Here is a 24,902-nt window from a genome sequence, read left to right on the forward strand (position 1 = left end):
CTTTCTGTATTGGGTATACCAGTGTCCACCTGAAGATGCCTATATACCCACATAGTGACTACTGTGTTGCGCTGTGTCCCATGATGTACGACAAAGAAATACGGGCGGTTGGCAACACTGGTGTCCAATCACCTGAAGTTATGAGCCTATAACACATACAGTGCCTTGAAAAAGTATTCATATCCCTTGAAATTTTAGATGTTTTGTCATGTTACAATCAAAAACGTAAATGCATTTTATGTGATAGACCAACACAAAGTGACACATAATTGTGAAGTGGAAATAAGATAAGTGGTTTTAAATTTTTTTTACAAATATGTAAAAAGTTTGGCGTGCGTTTGTATTCAGCCCCCATGAATCAATACTTTGTCGAACCACCTTTCCCTGCTATTACAGCTGCAAGTCTTTTTGGGCATGGCTCTACCAGCTTTACACATCTAGAATTAAATTTTTGCCCATTCTTCTTTGCAAAATAGCTTAAGCTCTGATGGATTGGATGGAGAGTGCCTGTGAACAGCAAATTCAAGTCTTGCCACAGATTCTCAACTGTATTTAGGTCTGGACTTTGATTGGGTAATTCTAACCCATGAATATGCTTTGACGTAAACCATTCCATTTAAGCTCTGGCTGTATGTCTAGGGTGGTTGTCCTGCTATAAAGTGAACCTCTGACCCAGTCTCAAGTCTTGCAGACCCTAACAGGTTTTCTTTTAAGATTGCCCTGTATTTGGCTCCATCCATCTTCTCAACAACCCTGGCCAACTTGGTGGTGGCATGATGCTGCCACCACCATATTTCACAATGGGGGTGGTGTGTTCAGGGTGATTTTTTTTTTTTTATCATTACTTTTTATAACTTAACTCTGCTTTAAACTTTTCCACAACTTTATCCCTGACCTGTCTAGTGTGTACCTTGGCCTTCATGATGAGGTTTGTTCACTAAGGTTCTCTAACAAACCTCTGAGGACTTCACAGAACAGCTGTATTTATACTGAGATTAAATCACACACAGGTGGGACTCTATTTACTATTAAGGTGTCTTCTGAAGGCAATTGGTTTCACTAGATTTTAATTAGGGGTACCAGAGTAAAGGGAGCTGAATACAAATGCACACTCTTTTCACATATTTATTTGTAAAAAATGTTGAAAACCTGTGTCCTGCAATATATTCCAAGTTATGGATTTTACATGTAAGTGAAAATTTCCCTCTAGTATGGACACTTGTTGCAGTCACATCTAAAAGTTTTAATCACTTTGAAGAGATTTTCTTACTTTCTCTTGTGTCTGAAACAGGATGTGAAGGAAAATCTCTTTAATGAGGTATGCAAAAATAATGACAGGTTTCAACTAGGGATCCATCATATCATTTTTTCTGGTGCCAATACCGATATTTTGGCCCTCTCCTGCAGAAAGCTGAAATTATGTGCCAATATTTTGTATATTTAAACTTTTCAGAAATAAAAATTTTATGCACAAGTCTGGTATAAACTAAACATGTTATCGTTTATTAAAATTAAGCATTAAGCCTAGGTTCACACTAATGCAATGCGGGAACCAGCACGATTACAGCACTGGTTCCCACATTGATCCTCTCTCGCAGGCAGTTCATACTGCCTTCTGCAAACTGCTGCGGGTGTCATTACATTGTTAATGACACCCCCAGATTGGTTGGTTCACAGATTGCAGTGCAAACTGTGAACTCGCACAGGAATCGGATTGCATAGGTGAGAACACCCAATGCTAGTGCAGGAAAAACAAGTCCCTGCACTATTTTCTGTGCGTATCCAATGCAATTTAAGCCATGCAACTGTATGGCTGAACTCGCATTGCTCAGAGATGGGGTGTGAATCGCATGTAACCTCTGAGATCACGCTAGTGTGAATCCAGGCTAAGGGCTCATTCTTCACACCATACCTGCATGAAAACTGATGGGAGAAAAACACACAGATTTCAAAACTGACATCTGCCTGCAGTGCCCATGGTGTGATGAACGAGGCCTTGCTGGCACCTTGCTGTGGGTGGCTTCTGGCTGGCACCTTGTTGTGGGTGGCTGCTGGCTGGCCTGGCAAATTGCTGTGGGTGGGTGTCTGTTGGCTGCCCTCAGTGGCCTGGTACCTTGTGGTGAGTGGCTGCTGGCTGGCCTGGCACCTTATTGTGGGTGGCTGGCCTCAGTGGCCTGGCACCTTGTTGTGGGTGCATGTCTGGTTGCTGGCTGACATGTCCGTCCGAGTGTCAAGGTGAGGGAGGCTTGACAGACTCAGACCATTAGGCCCAGTCCGTGGAGACGTTATGACGTTGTGTGCCACGCGCCCCTGCGCACTGTGTCTGCAGGTTTCTGGGCACTAAAAAAAGGCCCACGGAGACCAATATTCTAATATCAGTGTAGTTTGTGACCGATTTATGATTTTTCAGAAAATGCTGATATTGGTCCCAATAATCGCATAAATTTTACATGTCACTGTTACCTTTTTGATGACTATGTTAGTAAAATTCACTACCCAAAAATGTTTTGACAAGAAAAATCTGGGATAAAATAGTTTTGCTTGGAAAATTAAATGAACTGTAATTGCAGTGCTAGGTTAAAGTCCATGCTCTTCATACTAATGTGTAGGTGATGGCGCTCTATCTCATATATATATATATATAAATATATAAATATATATAAATATATATATATATATATATATATATATATATATAATATGAATATTTTATATTCTGCCAATCACTGCAGCCAATGTGGCTATAGAAATACCAATCTACAAAATCACCCTTTATATATTTCCTTTATCTAATCAGCTTTGTTACCATGGCAACTGTGAATGCCTGGTCTCCCCAGCAACAAAAACTAGTGAAGTAAAATAAGAAATATATGCTATTTAATTACTTCCTCCTTTTTACAGCACAGCAATATGTTTGTGTAGTTGGATTCAGCAGGAATAAAGCAAATGAGGAACATACCTGCTAGATATTACCTCTGAGAGGGAGGAGAATAATATGAAGCAAACCATTCCAATACAAAGTATATGAGTGTTCTATATAATTGCAGGAAATTTGAAAAAATACACTTTTTTTTTTATCTGTAGTGTCTGTACTGTTCGCAGATTATATACTGTATAGCCCTTACTATGTTTGAAAGTACAGGGGGTTCCCAGGTTGTTTTACAATTGTGTTATGGAAGTACATGTGTGTTTTTTTTTAAGTTTGTGTAATTTAAAGAGAACCAGTCACAAATGGACTTTTCTGTGCATCACAATCTCTTTACTCACTTTCACTGGTAGTTTTCAGGCACTTTTTCAGACACAGCTTCTATGCTGTCATTGCAGCATATGTGGGGAAGTGGGGAGAGCGCTTGTATGCTACCTATTACAATGATTAGCTGAGAGATTCTGATGGTTGCTACAGGCAGAAAAAAACTGCTCCACTGTTATTTCAGATTGCTGAAAGCATTACAGGCAAGCCTCCCTGGTGATATCCAGTTAAGGGAGAGAGTAGTGCAGATTGTGTGATGCAGAAAGCCCCTAGTACTGGGTGTGAGTTGGAGAAAGTAATTGCTTTGTTACTTACAAAAAGCATAACAAATTGGTATACCAATTTCAGCACTGTTGAGTACTGAATTCATATATCTTGTACAAGGATTCTGAAAAATTTAAATGGATAAGTGTCTCTTTAATGTCAGATGAGCTGTCCTACCACTGGTAACAGGATTGCTAACAGGCCACCTACTTTTTCCTGTGGACTCCCTCTCTCCTTAGAAGAATCAGCAGGATGTCGCTCTCTCGCTGTTCCCTTGCTGGCAAGTGGCTTCCTTTGCTTACTCACAGCAGAGCCAAGGAAAGGAAAGGGAAGCATATGCTACTGCCCTGCATTGACAAATCATAGGTTTACTTTAGTCTAAACTACAGGTCATATGTCATTAAATATATGTAATAGACTACAACGCTGTATGTTCGAAGGTTACTTTTAGCCGCACCATGTAATTCAAACGAAACATTTAATCTGGCTTATAGTGCAGTTTCAAATTAATGCAAGTTAAGCATATGTAAAATAAGAATCCCCTAGGGGGGTTTATGGAGTAGGACAGTCCAGTTTTTTACAAGTTTTGCTCAGAAACTATGGCTTTAAATAATAGTGACAGTTTTTTTTTTTTTTTTTTGCTTTCATTTTAGTACGTTAAACAGTACATACATTTATACAGAATAGTCCTGTAATCTGACCTTCACTTAACCACTTCAATACTGGGCACTTTCACCCCCTTCCTTCCCAGACCATTTTTCAGCTTTCAGCGCTCTTGCACTTTCAATGACAATTGTGCGGTCATGCTATACTCTACCCAAATGAAATTTTTATCATTTTGCTCTCCGTTTTAAATTTTTTGTGATATAAGCGAAAAAAGAGCTGAAATTTTGGAAAAAAACAATATTTTCTTTCTATTTTAAAAGAAATCCGAATTCGAATTTTGTCATGAATTTAATCCAAAATATATTCTGCTACAGGTTTTTGGTAAAAAAAATTCCGTTAAGTGTATAATGGTTTGTGTGATCACGGGCATATGTACGCAAATGATCATGTACAGGTGATCATAGACGTGTGTGCAAATAATCATTGGGATATGTGTGTTTACACTATGTGGTGACGTGTGTTTACACTAGGTTGGTGATCAGTGAGTAAAAAGCTGTAAAAAAACAGCACATACTCACTGATCACCAGCTGGCTGCAGCGATCTACTCTCTTCTCCTCGCCGACGACTTCCGTGTGAGGAGAGCAGAGCCGATTGCCCAGCAACCGGCTCTGTGTTTACATCACATGACGGCTGTGATTGGACATGGCCATCATGTGATCAGGAGGGCCAATCACAGAGCCCTCCTGCCGATCGGAGCTGCACTGTGTCCGGGTGACACGAGCGCATCGGGATCTTACACGATCCCCCTCCTTCTGAATGACGTTCCCGAATGTCCACTCAGAAGGAGAGATCGCCCACCCGGCCATATATGTACATTAATAAACAAACAATGCAGCGCTCAAAGTGAAAAATCACCCAGTGGTGAAAAAAATGAAGTGAAAAATTGCAAATCAATGGCGTAGCATGAACTAGGCCTAAATGTAGACAAAGAAAAAAGATACAGCGTATGTAAATAAGCAAGTGACAAAATCCATGTGAACCATAACACATGAATCAAAAAACTACTATATTGGATGGATAAATGATGTCCCAGTTGAAGCAAGTTTTTACGAAACATGTCGGGTACATAGCCTGCAGGCAAGATCTTCCACGCTTTTAAACGATAGTCTTGTTTTTTGTACCCCTCTTCACTGATGGCTTGTACATGCATGTAATTTTTTTTAAATTTTAATAAAATTAATTTTTTTATTGGATTAATCTGATCTATGAGGAGGCCTTTTGTTTTTTTTTTCCCTTTTTTTATGCACCTATTTGGGTGTGAACGCTTTTCACTTTGGAGTTTAAGCTGACGGTATTCCATATTGGACATCCTGACTGCAGAGAGTACGGAGGACTGTTCGGTGAGGCTGGGGTTTACATCACCCCCATGGGAGGATTGCTGTTGGTCGCAGCTTGATGCCTGAATGGCTCACCACTAAGGTGTGTGGGTCCACACCTTCGGGTAAGAGTACCCATTACCTTTTTTCCATATACTCAGTGTGCTGTGGTACCTGTATGAAGAGATTCTGAGGGATGTCGTTTTGATGGTGTCTTCATTGTTCCATTCTTTAAGTACTGGATATTTTGGCATTGCTGTTAGTTACGGCTACTCCACATTGAGAAGGAACCATCTATTGTTAAAGGGACTATTGTTTCTTTATATGATACTGATTTGGTTTCAGGCTATGGTCATCATTTATCCATCCAATATAGTAGTTTTTTGATTCATGTGTTATGGTTCACATGTATTTTGTCACTTGCTTATTTACATACACTGTATCTTTTTTCTTTGTTTACATTTAGGCCTAGTTCATGCTACGCCATTGATTTGCAATTTTTCCCTTCATTTTTTTCACCACTGGGTGATTTTTCACTTTGAGCGCTGCATTGTTTGTTTGTTATTTTTTATGCAATTGTATCATTGTTGATGCTGGCTGCTATATATATGATTTGATTTTTTTTGGTAGCGCAATTATAATTATATTTGGCATATATGTACATTGGCCGGGTGAGAAGTGGTTAAAGGCTGTTTTTTTTAGCATTTAAGCCCAATGATATAAGGCTCGTTTGCTTATCTGTAATACTTTTGTCCTTGTCATTCATTTTTAGCCATGTAATTATTTTCAGCTCTGACCACTGATATTAACAGAGAACTATTTAAAGCAGATTGCCACTGAAAGCATCTTCAGACACCAGCACCCCCTCATAGACTGTAAGCTCCTTCAGGGCAGGAACTGATTGAATAATGTGTAAAGTGTATGAATATATACAAATATCTGGAAGAGGAAAAGCTGCTGTCACTAAAAAGCTTTTAAAATGTAACCTGTGCTGTCCCCATTTAGTAATACCCAACAATATAATACACAGTGTAACCTCTTAAAATTGGTGCAAAATACAAAAAAACATAAATTGTCCAAATCGTAAAGTGTCCCAAAAACTGAAAAACAATGTACAAAATAAAAACCTCACATGAAAAATATATTAAATGTCCAGTGCTATAATTTCTTATATCAAAGTGTCCTGTGCAATCACATTTGTGTATTCAATAATGTGTCCAGTGCATTCAAATGAGTAAAGTGTCCCATGTGGTTAAATTAGCTCAGGTGTAACAAAATCCATTGTCAAACAAAATATATCCAGGAAAAAGTGCTAGTGTTCCAAAAGAAATCTTTCCTCCCATCTGTGTGTCCACATTGTGATCTCCTCCACCACAAACACTAGCTACTCACTAAACACTAGTTGGCAGCAAACTTTGTTTTGTATTGCTTATTACAGTCTGCCACCTTTTATTTCTTCAAGACCATGTACAGAGAGCAAATGGGTACTGCATAGTGTAAAATCCTTTTATTCATATAAAACCGTTAAGAACAAAATGCACTTCACTTTGGCAAGATTGGTTTTGGAGTGTTGTCATCCCGCACAGAGTCTGTGCTATTTGCAGTTTCTTGTGTGCAGCTGGAGCCAATGGTACTACTGAATATATGCTATATAAACCTTTGTGTCAGGCAAGATACATCCGAATTTAAGTACATTGTGTTTTCAAAGTTTCATTGAACCCAAACTATGAAAAACTCTCATTACATGTTATATAATAGTCTCCATAGTCAGCCACTAAAGAATTTGTTTAGTGCAAATAAAAAAAGTATCACGGACAGTACTCAATTTTTTTTAGATAGAGTGAAATATGTCTGGTTGATTCTGCCTTCAGCTGTCTCTCCTATCTTCTGTGTCCCCACGACAGGTTGAGATTATGTAGACCAGCTGGTGTCCTCTACAGAGCATGCTCATATTTTAGTTACCTTCAAAGCTCTTCATTTGCTCCTTTTTTCTTATCTGTGCAGTATAGAGTGAGTATAGAGTCACAATGTGGATGTATACAGAGTGGTAAATGACACCCCCCTTCCTCCACCTCATTCTCTCACTGCTAAACACTATGGGGGCGGTCTTTCGTATTCTGATTGATTTACATACACTAAAAGTCACAAAAACAATCAATAGTAAACATATCTAAATATATATACTATATTACTAATACCTTTAACCGCTTCTAGACCACCCCACGTACATATACTGCAGCAGGGCGGCCCAGCTGCAAAAATCACGTACCTGTACATTATTTCATGCATGTGGTGTAGGGGGCTGGCCGCTGAGACCTGTTGATTGTTCTGTGGAGAGAAGGATCAGCAGTGTGCAAGGCAAACCGCTGATCTGTCGGAGCAAAGGGGAGATCTTTGTTTCAGCTAAGCTGAAACACGATCTCTCTTCCTCCAATGTTACCATCCCGCTATAAACAAATTCTGATCACCGCCTTTACTAGTAAAAACAATTTAAAAAAAAGAAAGTCCCTAACTCTATCCTATAGTTTTTGGATGCTATAACTTTGTGCGCAAACCAATCAATATACGCTTATTGGGATTTTTTACCAAAAATATGCAGCAAAATACATAATGGCCTAAATTAAAGAAGAAATTTTTTTTTTTTTTTACTTTTTTTTATTGGGAATGTTTTATAGCAGAAAGAAAAAAAGATTGTTTTTTATTCAAAATTGGCAGTGATCAAATACCACCAAAAGAAAGCTCTGTTTGTGGGAAAAAAGGACATCAGTTTTATTTGGGTATAGCGTTGTACGATTGTCAGTTAAAGCAATGCAGTGCCGTATTGCAAAAAATGGCCTGGTCAGGATGTGGGTAAAACCTTCCAGAGCTTGAAGTGGTTAAAGTAAAAAAAAGACTTGGATGCAGATGTCATCTGAACAACATGAAAGCTAGTGTCAGTCATCTCTGACTCTGCCTACACCATATTAATGCACAAATACACACACCTGATCAATAAAGATTTATAGGGAGTAAAATAGTTGTTTGATTATTTATAATTTAATTTGAATAGCTATTCTCAAAAAAAAAAAGTCTTTAGTCCTGTGACTGGCACATCACCAATCAGGGCTGATCAGACACACTCATACTGTAGAGCGCATACATCACCAGATTAATAGAAGTCCCTCCCAAAGATCTTTCTCTGCAGATGCCAAAGAACAGGGAAAGATCACAACGGTGCTGCAGGAAGGAGTTAATATATATCATGCCACTGTATTTTTATTTTTATTTTATTTATGTGAATTAATTATGGCAATTAACACTTTTCTGTTTAGTATCACTTTAATGGTTTTATATCAGGAGTAGACCACCCCTGCCACTGGTGCCGCAAGCCGCACGCAAAGCCTCTTTAGCCGGCACTCGACTCCCTCCCCATCAGCAGAGCAGTGCAGGGAAGTGACAGTGAGACACTAATGCATTTCAATTTCAGAATTCCCCACACCGCACTTGCACTGAGGGGGAGGCACTGTACCCCCACACATTGTAAAAGATGGGAAACATTGGTTCTCTAACTTTGCTGTAGCTGCGATCGTCAGCTTTTGTGATGGGGAAGAGATTGGGTGCAGTTCTGCTAGGAGGGGGGGGGGGGGGGGTCCCTGCTTCCAGGAGGAGGAGGACTGTCATTGGACACTGCTAAAGCCAATCACAGTACTGCTAGCCCCGTCCGCCAGCTGTAGGAAGATGATATGCTTGGTTGCTACTACCAATCTCAGAAGGGATTTTACTGTGATTGAGAAAACCACAATCAGGTGACAGTTTGTGGAATTACTGTTGAGCTTCTGGGAACTTTGTTGAAATTATTCCTGAATCTTTGAGTCTCTTACTACTGAACCCCTGCACTCTTTGTCCCTTTAAGCCGCAGCCAGTATTCAGCGCAATGAAAATCACACCCAACCTTTGCTACAGCGCAGATCGCCGCACTCTTCCTCAGCTGCGGGGGCCTAACTTATGATCCTGCACACAGGCTCACTGCTTTCAGAAAATGCCCCTGACCTGAACTCATAATTGTGCATCTATTCCAGATGCTTGTATGTGGCATTACATACAAGTACATGGACTGGATGCGACAGGTTGATCAGCAGGATGAGTGTGCCAGGGAAAGATTTTCTTTCACCTGAGTATATTTAACTACATGAGACACTTTGCTTAATGGAATGCCACTGTTGCGTACCTGTCGAATGAGCCTGATGTACAGTGGGAAGGCTTTCTCGTACAACCCGTCTCAAGGGCCACCGGTGTTGCAACAGTGGCCGCAAGAGCCTGGTGATGTATGTGGTTTGTCTTTGGTCTTGTCAGTTCAGCTGGTGCAGCAGGAAACAGGAAGTAGGCTGGTAGGTGCAGGGCTGGGGAGACGCTGAATACATAGTGTGACAGCAGGCAGGTAAAATCACCTGGGTGCATCCAGGATGGAAAATATGTATGCCCTAGATTCAGGCTTTATGCCGACTTATACCACTAGAGGGAGTGCTGGGAGTCCTACAGGGGAAAACGTAATGAGCCCAGCTGAAGTGGGCTCATTAGGACCTCTACAAAAAACCTCAGCATACTTAAGGAGATGCTCCCATCCTGGAACCAGTTCTGTGTTGTGTAGACAAGGGAGTGTGGTTCCTGTCCTGTCAGGTGAGTCAACGCCTGTGTGGCAAAACTTCTAAAACAGGGAGATAGGGACTGGGGCAACACAAGGCTGCACCTAGTTGTTAGATAGGGAATCTACGTGTGTAGTGTGGTCAAGCTGACCAGGATTTCTTTTCATGTTTCTTTTTGTTTTGCTGTTATATTTTTCCTTGCATATAGTATACATAAACCGCACTTTTTTTTTTCACCTACAATGCTGTCTGCTGTGCCTGGTTTTATGTGGTGAACCCATCCATCGCTGCCGAGCTAACCCCCTCACAATAGTCAGACAAGCTGGATTTGGTAACGGACGATCAGATGTAAATATAGACGACAGGCAGAGAATGGTCAGGATACTGGCAAAGTTGGGCAATAGGATATCAAGCAGTTTAGAGCTCAGCATGGTTACAAGGCAGGCCGGGGTCAGGATAACAGATCAATCATAGTCAAGCCGGGTCAAACACAGGAAACAGATCGGATCACATGATGTCACGGGAAGGTATGAGCTGCAGATCAGACAGCAAAAACAATGCTGCTGTGATGTTTAAGGCAGCCTGTTGCCAATCACTGAAATCAGTCTGCACTATTTTAACCCCTAGGTGGCAGATCCATGACATTGCCCCCCCCCCCCCCTTATGGGCAACCATGGGGTGCCCAATAGGTTGCTCTCCTTTGGATGACGTAAGGCATTAACCAAGTCTCTGGCGTGCCCATCCTGTTCAACCTCCCAAGAGTTATCCTTCAGGCCATACCCTTTCCACTTAACCAGGTACTGGACCTGATTCCTTCTCCTCCTACAGTCTATGATGGTCTCCACCTCGTACTCCTCTTCATCGATGGTCAGAGGTTCTGGTGGCCCGGATACTCTTGCCAAAAAAAGAGTGGAAAAGAGTCAGGGACTGTGGGTTTCAAGAGAGAAACATGGAAGACAGGATGTATCTTAAGTGAATCAGGTAAAGATAATTCATAAGCAACCTCATTAAGTTTCTTTGTGACTGGGAATGGTCTCACAATTTTAGGTGCCGGTTTCTTTGGGGTACATGCAAACCTGAGATTTGTAGTAGACAGCCATACCTTGTCTCCTGGGTGGAGAATCAGTTCACCCCTTCTTTTCCTGTCAAAAGCTGTTTTGCTTGCTGCTTGTGCCTTGGTAACTGCTTCTTGAAGCAACTTATTATTGCGGTTGAAGAAATCCACTGTGTCTTGGACAGCAGGAACTACGATCTCTGGAATAAAGTCGGGCAAGAAGGATGGGTGAAAACCATAATTTGCAAAGAAGGGTGACTAACCTGTGGCAGAGTGAGTGGCATTATTGTAGGCAAACTCTACCAGTGGTAGCAGCGTTACCCAGTCATCCTGGACAAAAGTGGTGAAGCCTCGGATATACTGCTCCAGCGTCTGATTGGTCCTCTCTGTCTGTCCATTGGTCTGGGGATGGTAGGTGGAGGACAAGGATCTTTTGATTTTAAGGGCTTCACACAGTTTTTCCCAGAATCGGGAAGTGAACTGAACCCCCCGATCGGAGACAATGTTCATAGGGACTCCAGGAAGCCTCACAATCTCTGATATACACTTGAGCCATCTCCACGGCCGAGGGAGTACTCTTCAGAGGCAAGAAATGGGCTGTTTTGGACAATCTGCCCACTACCACGAAGATGGCTGTGCATCCTTCCGATGGGGGAAGTTCCACAACAGAATCCATGGCTATCATTCTCCATGGTCTGTTAGGGACTGACAGTGGCCAAAGTAGACCCCAGGCTTGGTTCTTTGTACCCTTGCTCTGGTTGCAGATTGCACAGGAAATCGCGTACCTCTTACAGGTTTCCTCCAGGTTCGGTCACCAGAATGTGTTTCAGGAGCTCAAGCATCTTGTGGACCTCGAAATGACCTTCTAGGGGATGAACATGGCACAGACCCAAAATGGTTACAGTGGTGTGAAAAAGTGTTTGCCCCCTTCCTCATTTCCTGTTCCTTTGCATGTTTGTCACACTTAAGTGTTTCGGAACATCAAACCAATTTAAACAATAGTCAAGGACAACACAAGTAAACACAAAATGCAATTTGTAAATGAAGGTGTTTATTATTAAAGGTGAAAAAAAATCCAAACCATCATGGCCCTGTGTGAAAAAGTGATTGCCCCCCTTGTTAAAACATACTATAACTGTGGTTGTCCACACCTGAGTTCAATTTCTCTAGCCACACCCAGGCCTGATTATTGCCACACCTGTTCACAATCAAGGCATCACTTAAATAGGAGCTGCTTGACACAGTAAGGTCCACCAGAAGATCCTTAAAAGCTACACATCATGCCGAGACCCAAAGAAATTCGGGAACAATTGAGAAAGAAAGTAATTGAGATCTATCAGTCTGGAAAGGGTTATAAAGCCATTTCCAAAGCTTTGGGAATCCAGCGAACCACAGTGAGAGCCATTATCCACAAATGGCGAAGACATGGAACAGTGGTGAACCTTCCCAGGAGTGGCCGGCCGCCCAAAATTACCCCAAGAGCGCAGCGACGACTCATCCAAGAGGTCACAAAAGACCCCACAACAACGTCCAAGGAACTGCAAGCCTCACTTGCCTCAGTTAAGGTCAGCGTTCATGCCTCCACCATCAGGAAAAGACTGGGCAAAAATGGCCTGCATGGCAGAGTTCCAAGGAGAAAACCACTGCTGAGCAAAAAGAACATCAAAGCTCGTCTCAATTTCTCCACAACACATCTTGATGATCCCCAAGACTTTTGGGACAACATTCTGTGGACCGATGAGACAAAAGTGGAACTCTTTGGAAGGTGTGTGTCCAAGTATATCTGGCGTAGAAGGAACACTGCATTTCATAAAAAGAACATTATACCAACAGTAAAATATGGTGGTAGTAGTGTGATGGTCTGGGGCTGTTTTGCTGCTTCAGGACCTGGAAGACTTGCCGTGATAAAAGGAACTATGAATTCTGCTGTCTACCAAGAGATCCTGAAGGAGAATGTCCGACCATCTGTTCGTGTACTCAAGCTGAAACAAACCTGGGTTCTGCAGCAGGACAATGATCCTAAACACACCAGCAAGTCCACCACCGAATGGCTGAAGAAAAACAAAATGAAGACTTTGGAGTGGCCTAGCCAAAGTCCTGACCTGAATCCTATTGAGATGTTGTGGTATGACCTTAAAAAGGCCGTTCATGCTCGAAAACCCTCTAATGTAACTGAATTAGGACAATTCTGCAAAGATGAGTGGGCCAAAATTCCTCCAGGACGCTGTAAAAGCCTCATTGCACGTTATCGCAAACGCTTGGTTGCAGTTGTTGCTGCTAAGGGTGGCCCAACCAGTTATTAGGTTTAGGGGGCAATCACTTTTTCACACAGGGCCATGATGGTTTGGATTTTTTTTCACCTTTAATAATAAACACCTTCATTTACAAATTGCATTTTGTGTTTACTTGTGTTGTCCTTGACTATTGTTTAAATTGGTTTGATGTTCCGAAACACTTAAGTGTGACAAACATGCAAAGGAACAGGAAATGAGGAAGGGGGCAAACACTTTTTCACACCACTGTATATGTAAACATTCAGGCACAAATACCTTGCTTCCATTAAACAGCAATCCTTCCCGGAGTGTCAGCGTGACCCCTGGCGGGCTAGGAACATCTGATGAAGCCTGCTTCATTTGATTGGGGAGGTTGCCCTGTAAAAGTAAGAAGTTATTTTCAGATGGTATCTGCCACTGGTGGATCCTTGGCGTCATCAAACATATGAGACAGTGCATCTGGTTTGACATTCTTCGAGCCCGGCTGGTAGGTAATATGGAACACAAATTGGGAAAAGAACAAGGACCAACGTGCTTGACATGGCTTTAGGCATTTAGCAGTCCTCAGGAACTCAAGATTTTTGTGGTCAGTATAGACCAATATGGGATGCGCTGCTCCCTCCAGGAGGTACCTCCACTCTTCTAAAGCCGCCTTTATGGCCAGTAATTCTCGGTCCCCACCGTCAGTTTCTCACTGCTGGAGAGAGCCTGCGGGAGAAAAAGGCTGCTGGATGCATCAGATCCTTAGGGCCTTGGCGTTGGGAGATGATTGCTCCAATAGCGACTTCAGATGCGCCTACTTCTAGTGTATACGGGTCTGGGTGACCAAGAGCAGGTGCTGAAGTAAACAATCCCTTCAAGGTATCATGTGCGGCTTGTGCCTCGGGTGTCCAATGGAAGCAGGGGTACTGTTTAGTCAGCTCAGTGATAGGGGTTATGATAGCGGAGAAGCCCCTAATGAACCTCCTGAAAAAGTTGGCAAATCCTACGAAGCACTGCACTCCCTTCTTGTCGGTAGGTGCAGGCCAGTCTAAGATAGCAGAGACCTTTACCCAATAGTAAATAGCTTCCATCTCGTAGTTGAATCTGAGCATGTCGGAATTGCATACACACGATCGTAATTTCTGATTTCTGAATGTTTTTCCGTCAGGAAAATTGAGAGCATGCTCTCAATTTTTTTCTGGCGGGAATTCGGCCAGCTAAATTCCGATGGAGTATACACACGGTCGCATTTTCCGATGAAAAGCTCTCATCGGTCTTTTGCTGGCCAGAATTCCGATCATGTGTACACGGCATTAGGATTTCCTTATGTTCGGAGTTGGCCAACACGGGTAAGGGAAAGGTCTCTTGGGTTACAGGTCCGGACTTAATACATGACCCGTCAGCTAGAAAAACAGAAAGTCCTTGTGCTTTAGGTCTCAAGGGGATGCGTTGTTGTGTTGCAAAGGCTAGAAAGATGAAGCAACTGCAGGCCCCGGAATCAATGATCGAGGTAACTGGCACTTCCCTTTCTAGCAGCTGGAAAGAGATGGGAAGGGTTAGGTTGGTGGCATTGGTAGATGAAGAAAAGTTATTAACTGAAGAAAACATCCGCCACGTACATGTCTTGGTTGGATAGGAACGTACATAGTGACCCACTTCCCCACAGTATAGGCAGAGGTTGTTCTGTCGTCGGTGCAGGCATTCCTCCAGAGACAGAGAGGGGTGTATTAGGCCGATTTGCATAGGCTGCAGTGCTTCGGTGGCAGTAGTAACAGGAGCTGGCTGAACTGAACTGAAGCTAACAGGTGCGGAGTGAGTAGGAACTGGGATCCGGGGCATCATTTAGGCCGGACGTGGCTGCTTGGCTGATCTTTCAGATCATCGCTCACTGAGCCAATGGTCAATTTGAATGGCCAGTGTCATAAGGGCCTCCAGGGTATTTGGGACTTCCGACACGTGCCAATTAGTCTTTCAGACCTTCTGATAACCCCAAGCGGAACTGGTGTCGCAGGACTCCGTCATTCCACTATGTTTGCACTCCAGCGTCTAAAGTCTGTTACATAATCTTCATCCATTCGGCGGCCTTGCTGGATTGCATGAAGGGCAGCCTCTGCTGTGGTGGTTCGTTGCGGGTCATCATATAATTCGGCCCTCATGCCAAAGAAGGTGGACATGGACTGAAACAATACATCATTCTTCTCTAAAATCCGATGAGCCCAGGACTAGGGCTCACCCTGAAGCAGTAATATGATGAATCCTTTGGTGGCATCAAGGGAGAAAGTTTGAGGTTGCAGTGCGAAGTACAGTTCACATGCGTTACGGAAGGATCTAAATTTTCTCCGGTCGCCTGAAAATATCTCTGGTGCTGGAACTCTGGGTTCAGGGGGCAGCATCACCACTGTGGTTGCTGCAGTGGCAGTCCCTCAGGCAGAAGGTGCAGCAGTGCTTGCTGATGTAGCTAGAGTCTGTACACGTTCCAGTTGCGTATAACCCTCCTGTAGAGATTTGACTGCTTGGGTAAGGGCTGCATGGTGTTGACAGATGTCACCCATGGCAGACTTCCTACTTGTAGGCTCAGACATGGCTGTCTGATACTGTTAAGTACCTACCGGATGAGCCTGACGTGCAGTGGGAAGACTTTCTCGTACAACCCCGGCTCAAGGGCCACCGGTATTGCAACAGTGGCCACAAGAGCTTGGCAGTGTATGGGTGCCTGGTTCGTCTTTGGTCTTGTCAGTTCAGCTGGTACAGCAGGAAACAGGAAGCAGGCTGGTAGGTGCAGGGCTGGGGAGACACTGAATACGTAGTCAGACAAGCTGGGTTTGGTAACAGATGTAGATATAGATGAAAGGGCGGAGAATGGTCAGGATACAGGCAAAGTTTGGCAACAGGACATCAAGCAGTGTAGAGCTGATCATGGTTACAAGGCAGGCCGGATAACAGAGATCAATCATATTTTAACCCCTAGGTGGCAGATCATTGACAGCCCTGTACACTTTATTGAACATTGTAATTTGATTGCATAGGACACTTTAATATTTGAAATTTATAGCACTGGACACTATTTTTTTTTCATGCAATGTGTTTATTTATTGCATGGTATATTGTAAAATTTGCACATTGTTTTTCAGTTTTTTGGGACACTTTACACTTTGGACTTTGTTTTTTTTTTGTAATGTGCACCATTTTCAGAAGGTTACACTGTGTATTATATTGTTGGCTATTAGTTAAAGGTTGCGGTAACCATTCATAAGCTATTGATAAATAGTTGGATGCTAAAAATAGGGGTCACATCTTTCCTTTTCTGGGCCTATGAGACCTAAGCAAGCTCACCTTGCTTTCCCTTCTTTTTTTGCCAGTGAACAATTATAAACGCTTTAGGTCCTAAACACAAGGGTATTGTTTATTAAAGTGGTATTAAACCCCCAAACCAAAAATTTATTTTATTGCAGCTTACTAAACATGAGATGTCGTGACTGCACCAGTTTTATTTTCTTTGGCTTTTTTCCCTCTGATTTTACCTGGTGATCTGGCCAGCTACATACCTCCTGTGTGAGACACAACTCTAGGTAAATGAGAACAGGAGGCACAGCAGCTTTTTCAGTATTGGGGGGGCGGGGGGGGGGAGAGTAGTGTTAAATGTATTGGGAGATTTAGTTACACTAACAACTTGAAGCCATCAAGTTCACACTGTATGATCAGTTACTGCTAACAGTTCGTCCTTTTGAGATGAAGGTTTTGTATAAATAAATAAAAGCTGATCACTGTAATCACCCCCGACAGTGTTGGGTGGTTTGTGTCAGCCATGTAAACGGATATATTATGCTGGAAAGCTTGGGCTTTTGGAAAGCAGACTTGCTGGCTGGAGTACTAGATGAAAACAGCCTAGAAAAGGGAAACTAATTCAGCCATCACATCTAAGACTTAGTAAGCTGCAGTATAATATTTGCTTTTGGGTTTAACCAGTTGCAGACTGGGCCATAGCAGAACGAAGGCTACAGCACAGTCGGATAACTCTGGGATGCCATCGTATGACTTTCTCCCAGAATCGGTCTCCCGCACACCTGGAAATGTCTGTGACCACCGGGTCTTCAAGACCCCAGCTCATCATGGATCGAGGTAAAGCGCCAATGACAGCAGCCCTTTACTACGCAATCACGCCATCCAATGACGCCATGATCCCTTGTAAACAAACCGGAGCATGTCCGGTTCAGCTCTACCCCTCTCCTCACGCCAATCGGTACAGCGCGTGAGAAGAGGGGGAGAGCCTGGGTGCAGCAGTGCTGTGGGCTGGATCTGAAGTGCCCACAGCACTGATTTATGCTTATCCATCCTCATTCTGGCTCATCCATGGCTCATTCATCCCCATCCATGGCTCATTCATCCCCATCCATGGCTCATCCATCCCCATCCATGGCTCATTCATGCTTATCCATCCCCATCCATGGCTCGTCCATCTGCACTCTGGCTCATCCATCGCCTGCCATGGCTCATCCATCGCCTGCCATGGCTCATCCATTGCCTGCCATGGCTCATCCATCCTCTTCCATGGCTCATCCATCCTCTTCCATGGCAGTGCTCATCCGTGCCACATCAGTGCTCATCCGTGCCACATCAGTGCTCATCCGTGCCACATCAGTGCTCATCCGTGCCACATCAGTGCTCATCCGTGCCACATCCGTGCTCATCCGTGCCACATCTGTGCTCATCCGTGCCACATAAGTTCTCATCTGTGCCACATCCATGCCTCATCAGTGCTCATCCATGCCACTACAGTGCCCATCAGTGCCTCACAAAAGTGTATTAGGTAGTCAAATTAGATTTAGAATTTCTGTTCCCAGAATGTCTGATGGTGCTCCCTGCATGTTGGGCATCTATCTGTATATGGCCAGGCTATGTAAAAGACTCACACGTGGCATCGCCATACCCAGGAGTAGCAGAATATATTTTGGGGTATAATCTATGGTATTTACATGCTATGTGTTAGAAATATCTTATAAATATACAATTTAGTGTAATTTTTTTTTCATTTTCTTTCCACATTTTCCAAAAACTTGTGGGAAAAAATGACATGTTCAAAAGACTCATTATGCCTCATAGAATATACACTGGAGTGTTTACTTTCCAAAATAGGGTAATTTTTTAGGCATTTCCATTGTCCTGGTGCTCCAGGGCCTTCAAAAGTGTAAGAGGTAGTCTAGAAATTATATGTGTAATTTATGTTCCTAGAACACCTGATGGTGCTCCCTGTATATTGGGCCTCTGTATGTGGCCAGGCTGTGTCCCACACATTTGGTAACGCCATACTCAGGAGTAGTAGACTGTGTTTTGGGGTGTAATTTGTGATATGCATATGCTGTGTGAGACATTACCTGGTAATATGACAATTTTGTGAAGAAAAGAAAAAATTACAACTGCAAAAAACTCACCGTGCATCTCACTAAATACCTTGGAATCTTTACTTTCCAAAAAGGGGTAATTTGGGGAGTATTTGTACTTTCCTGGCTTGTTGGTGTCTCAAGAAATGACATGAGCTGTCAGTACGTTAGGTGTTATCAGGTGTGATCAATTTTCAGTGTTTGGCACCATAGCATGTAGACTCTAACTTTTACAAAGACCAAATAATATATACTGATTTGGGTTATTTTTACCAAAGATATGTAGCAGTATAGATTATACTCAAGCAGTGCTGAAAAGTGGTGTAAACTGTTTAAGTGCTTCAGGAAGGCCACTCAAAGATTAATAAATACCTTTCAAATGTTCCCTAATTTCGTGGACTGCTTTAAAGGGTGGATTGGTGACACTGAACCCTTTTGATAATATTGGGTGTTCATTCATTTTTTTTATATTTATAAATCGTGCACGAATAGTCTGTGGATTATCCAAATGATAGGTAGGTAGCTTATGCAAACTGAAGTGTTACCACATTAACTTTGAATTTTGAAGGAAATATTTGGATCTGGAGTCCAAAACAAAGTTTATTCCAAATATAAAATTAGTTAAAATGCAAGCAGCTGTTTTAAACCAGCTGCTAAATGTTGCTGTGCTGCTATGTTATCGCACTATTCCTGACAACTCCCCATATCCGACTACTCCTACGTTGTATGTATTTTTCAGATACAGATGGATTTGGTAAGAATTTTGTTTGAAATAAACTTCGGACAATTCAGTGTGGCACTTTAATTGCAGATCCAAATATTTGAATCTGTAGACTATCATTTACAGCAAGGGTGCCCAATCAGTGGCACACAGAGCCCTCTGATGTGGCCCCCAACCTCCTGTTTTGGGGCGGCAGGTTGGCAAGCACCGATCACAGGTTGCCATCCCAGAGCATCAGTATTGTGAATGGAGCCTGGGGTAGAGGAAGTAAGCTGTTGCATAGAGGTGCCACATAAGCCGATGCTTCCTGTATAGCGCCGACTCCTGTCACAGGTAGACAGTTACCAAATGCACTTTGCCTGGGACAGCAACAGCCGGCAATATCTGAATGGAAGACTGTTATTAAAGGGAAGTTTATTGCTAAAATCACAGCGTATATTTGGGCATATCTTTTCTGCAGTGGTTACTGGGCTGCTTTCAGACTGATACAAAGGTGCAGCGCAGTACCTGCACTAAGCCATAGACTTCTGTTATTATCTATGGGTTTGGAGTGCTTTCAAAAAGTGCACCACACACCTGCAGAATAAAATAGAAGTCTATGGCAAAGTGCAGCTTACCTGCAGGAAAGCCACAGGTGCACTGCGCTGCACCTACGGTGTGAGTAAGCCACAGTACATCTGTGTGAAAGCAGCCTTAGGCCCCTTTCACACGATCAGTCCGACCCATTCGTACCCTCTATTAACCTCTATGGAGCAGCAGATGTAAACTGACTTGTGTCCGCTTACACCCGCCCACCCCGATCCGATCCGCTAAAAAAACCCATAAAGGGACCTGTCCCCTTCTGTCTGGGTAGATCAGATCAGAGAGCCCATAGAGTAGAATTGTTTGTGTCTGCTCGGTACATGCAGAGTGGACATGGTCCTGTCATCCACCTGCTCCACTCATTGTGGCCTGTGACCAGTTACCAAGTCTCTTAAGTGGCCCTCGCTCTTCAAAAGGTTGAGCACCCCTGATTCATAGTCTAATGCCGCGTACACACGATCGGAATTTTGGTCGGAAAAAGCTCTGATGGTTTTCCCAACGGAATTCTGATGGGATTTCTCTTAAGCTGTCTTGCATACACACTATCACACCAAATTCCAACCGCTAAGAACGCGGTGACGTACCACATGTACGAGGGGACTAGAAAAAGGAAGTTCAATACCCAGTAGCCAATAACTTCCATCTCGTAGTTGAATCTGAGCATGCATGAGTTTTTGCACATCGGAATTGCATACACACGATCAGAATTTATGATAGAAAGTTTTTCTATGTGAAAAATTGGGAACATGCTCTCAAATTTTTGCTGGCGGGAATTCGGACAGCTAAATTTCGACGGAGCGCGCACACGGTCACATTTTCCGATGAAAAGCTCTCATCGGAAATTCCGATCGTGTGTACGCGGCATAAGAGTAAACAATGCCTATATGTTTAGGGTCTTAACAAATTAAACCGTGACCATCCATACTGTGTAGTGAAACATTGTCTAGTAGTACTAGTTCAATTTATGTCAGCTCACAATTGGCTGCAGTGTTGGACATATTTTGTAAAATATTTGGGATTGTCCTTAGACTTTGCAGTTTTACAAGTCCATGATGTACATGTTTTGCTAGGATGTAACAATTTAGGGTTCCTTGAAGGCAGCTGAGAAAGAGTCCAAAAAAGTGGAAATCAGAAAGTATTGAGTATTTCTGCATGTATGTGAGATAAACACATGCAGCTGTATTTGCACCAATTACCTGTTTTTTAACGCAGTGGCATAGCTCAAGTTAGAAAGCGTTGCTAGTATTAAACTGCCCTTTATTCTGTTATGCTTTAAAAAAGTTAATTTACACCAGGGCTCAAGTCCTGCGGGAACGCATGGGAACGGAGTTCCTGTACTTTTTCCACAACAGGAACTCCGTTCCCGTTAGCAGCTGTGTCCTGCAAGACTTTGAAGTATGAGAGCTGTGTGGCAGGTGCCACACCAGAAGCTGCCAACACAGCTCGCAATAGTAAGTGCCGGACACCTGACCGTTCAGGCATTGCCAGTAGGGGGCCCCATGACAACTTTCACTTCGATCTACCTGTCAATCACAGCTAGCTGATGGGTAGATCAGGTCTAGGTCTAGCTGACAGGTAGATCAGCTATTCTGCTCACAGTACATGCAGGGGGAGAGGTGAGCTGAGGGAGGAGTATCAGTTTGGGGTGGTAAGCTGAGCACAATACCTGGCAAAGTTTAATACCAGGAGGGAAGTTTATGTGGAAATATGTGAAGGGTTGGAATAGCAGCGAGTGTGTGTTGGAGCCCTGCAGAGTTTGCAGCCCCCCAAGCTAACATACATCTCCTAAGCAGGAACACATCACTATCTCCCCAAGCATTCTGTCCAGATAATGTGCGGTTAATTTATGACCTTTCCGTTTAACCTTGTGTTATCCAAACTCTGTTCAATGAAAAGTGTAAACTCACCACATAAACACTCTATATACAAAATAAAATTCCCCAATAAAGATCAGAACATGATGTTCACATTTGCATGGAAGCACAATTGAATGAATGCTGATTATTCAGAGAATTACAGTATTTGTTTGAGGATTGTTTTTTGTATGTACTAACAGTTAAGCTTCATACACACAATACGAAAATTGGATGAAAAATACCACTTTTGAAGCATTCATGCAAATGAGCGTATTTTTTTTTTTTTGGTGGGCGAGTGGATCTTGGATGGGAGTTCCCACACTTTTTTCCCCAGGACTTGACCCCTGATTTACACGCTATAAAAATGTGTGCTGTATTGTATTATTACACTTATTTGTCATAAAATTAGACTCCCACTTTCTATGGGTCACCTTCACTTGTACTCTGGTTGCTTCATTCCACATAAATCATTTTAAATATAGTAGAAATCTAAAAAATTTCTTTAGAGTACAATCTATTAAAACACTTCTTAGGAGAGTCACAAAAGGTGTGCACAGTCTTAGGCCCTGCACACACCACGTTTATCTTAAACGTGGTTTCTCCTGAGAGGAAAAAAAAATCTGCGTTAAAAACGCACCTACTCTGCAGTTTTCCAAATGCTTTTAGACGTGTTCAGGTGCATTTGGGGTTTTTGGTTTATTTCATTGGTCAGAATTGTAATTTATTCTGTCCATTGAAATGAATTAACGCTCAAGCACTAAACAAGCCTAGCACTTTGTATGCCTAGACTGGTTTAGACACTTTTAGGAGTGTTTGGCAGTTTTTTATGCCTAAAATCTACTCTGTGAATCTTCTGCATTCAGGAGAGGAGGTTTGACAACCTCTAAAAGCTGTTGTTCCTAAACTCCTCTAAAAGCCAATGCTTTTATGCACACATAGGCTTTTATTGAGGGGAGTTCAGGGGCTTAGGCAAAAAAAAAAACTTTCTAAGCCCCAAAAATGTCAGTTTAGGAGCAGCAGTGTGCATGAATCCTTATTTGAATTCTTTAGAAAGCAGCCACAGCTTAATTTGAGAAGCTTGTTCCTGCCACTATGCAAAAGAAAGATCCTTCCTCTCTGTATGGATGTGGGGTCTCACTGCAGAGGTCCAACACACCCCCTGCTAAGTCAAAGCTAGAGCTTCCAAGCTCATGCTTCTTGCTGATTGGAGAGTGGTATCTTTGATTCAACAGGTGAAGCGTATTAGACCATTGCAGTCGAGGACCAATTAATGGCTGGTACACACGGGAAGGAGTTTTTTTTTTTTTATAGTTCAAATCAATGGGCTTAACGGAAAAAAACCTGACAGATCGCTGTATTAACACAGGCAATGTTAGTTCAGCAATCTCTCCCACTGAGCTACTGTGTTCCTGTTCAATGTACATTTGCTAATCATTTCCTTGGCCTGTCTTTAGCAGCATACTTATAATTTTGGTCAACTCTGCACCCCGAAGGAGCCAAGTATACAGTAAAGACATTCCTCTTGTCTCTACTGCTGCTTTACCTTGCCATTCACTTACCTGACTGCAACTCCACTTTTCTCCTGCCCTGAATATTGGTGGATGTAGGCATACACATTATTGTTGCAGAGGCATAATATTTCCTGCAAAAGGCATGTGTGGGTGACTTTGCTAAAGAGGGTTGGGAAGTTTCTGCCTAAAACTCTACTTCACTTTTGTCCCATTTGTCTATAAATTGATTGTATCTTATCCTAAAAAGATGTGGGTGTAAAATGAATGTTCCCTCAATACATATCTTAATCTATTATCTTCCAAAAGCACCAAAAATCATGGGGATCAGTTTGATTTCACACAGCTTTCACCCAGAATGTGCACATTTATCTGGGCTTGAATTGGAAAGAAAATTTGCATCATTGGTGAAGGTTGTGTGAATCTTGTGTTTTAACATTTATAAATAAACTCCCAGGTTTAATTTCACTGTTGGACACCCACTTGCATGTTGTAAATGAGCCTTTCAGCTGCTACAGTTTTTATCTCTGCCTACGATCTTTTGGACATTGCTGACCTGTTCTTCTACATGTTGATATAAAGGCTGTGAAACAGTGTGAAGTGGAAGATGGTGTAATGAAATATTGATGCAGTGATTGTCTCTTTCTCCAGAGTCCATGGTATTGCTGGGCTCCATTGACTGCTCTCAGCTGGTGTCTTTGTTGCGATTTCAGCTCAGCAGAAAGCGTCGTCTGCAGCAGCTTAGAGAAAGAGAGAATGGAGGAAGAAAAGAAACCGAGAGCACTGTACGGTTCCAGGTAAATGATGAACATACTGTAAATGAGTGACTGCATTTGCTTCTTCTTTGTGTGCTAAGGGAGTGTTATACAACAGTCAGTAATAAAAAATAAATACATTTAAAAAAAATAAACCTACTGATCTGCAGCAGCACCCTACTAATGAAAGTGTTACACAAGCCTGTAAAACCTCCAGCATCAATTTGCATCTTGGTCTCACGCAGTACATTGTTTGTATTACTAATCACATCTACTGTCTACTGCATTTTTGCTGCATCTGGGCCAGGTGCCTTATGGATCCTTTGATATAAATACTTTTTCTTTCAAAGTACACGATCACCTCCAGTCCTCCTAAGCGTTGCCTGAGAAGATGTCCGATTCATTGCTATAGTGGCTTATTGCAGAAGCAGAGCCAGCAGGGGAAAGAAACCCTGTGAGTTGTAAATTCAGCCATTCTTGAGGCAGGCCACGACTGTCTTGAGGTATGTGTGATACAGTTTTTTTTTCCATGTGTGCTAAAGTGGGTGCGGGATTTTTTAGTGCCCTTTTTTACATCAAAGTTCTCCTACTCTTTATCATATACAGTTGTGCTCATAAGTTTACATACCCTGACATAATTTGATTTCTTGGCCATTTTTCAGAGAACATGAATG

The 24,902-nt window shown here is 42.5% G+C and overlaps 1 protein-coding gene across 2 annotated transcripts in view; it reads left to right on the forward strand.

Annotated features, from left to right (window-relative positions):
- Window positions 1-24,902, forward strand: part of CLCN2 (chloride voltage-gated channel 2) — a 521,510-nt gene that overhangs the window by 443,521 nt on the left and 53,087 nt on the right. For both annotated transcript variants that reach the window (XM_077487744.1, XM_077487745.1), the window contains exon 17: window positions 24,125-24,270. In XM_077487744.1, the coding sequence (XP_077343870.1) occupies window positions 24,125-24,270 (146 nt within the window). The remainder of the gene's footprint in view (window positions 1-24,124; window positions 24,271-24,902) is intronic.

This window comes from Lithobates pipiens, unplaced genomic scaffold (assembly GCF_037356315.1).
Source record: "Lithobates pipiens isolate NorthernLeopardFrog02 unplaced genomic scaffold, aLitPip1_a1.2 Scaffold_18, whole genome shotgun sequence".
NCBI classification, from domain to species: Eukaryota; Metazoa; Chordata; class Amphibia; order Anura; family Ranidae; genus Lithobates; species Lithobates pipiens.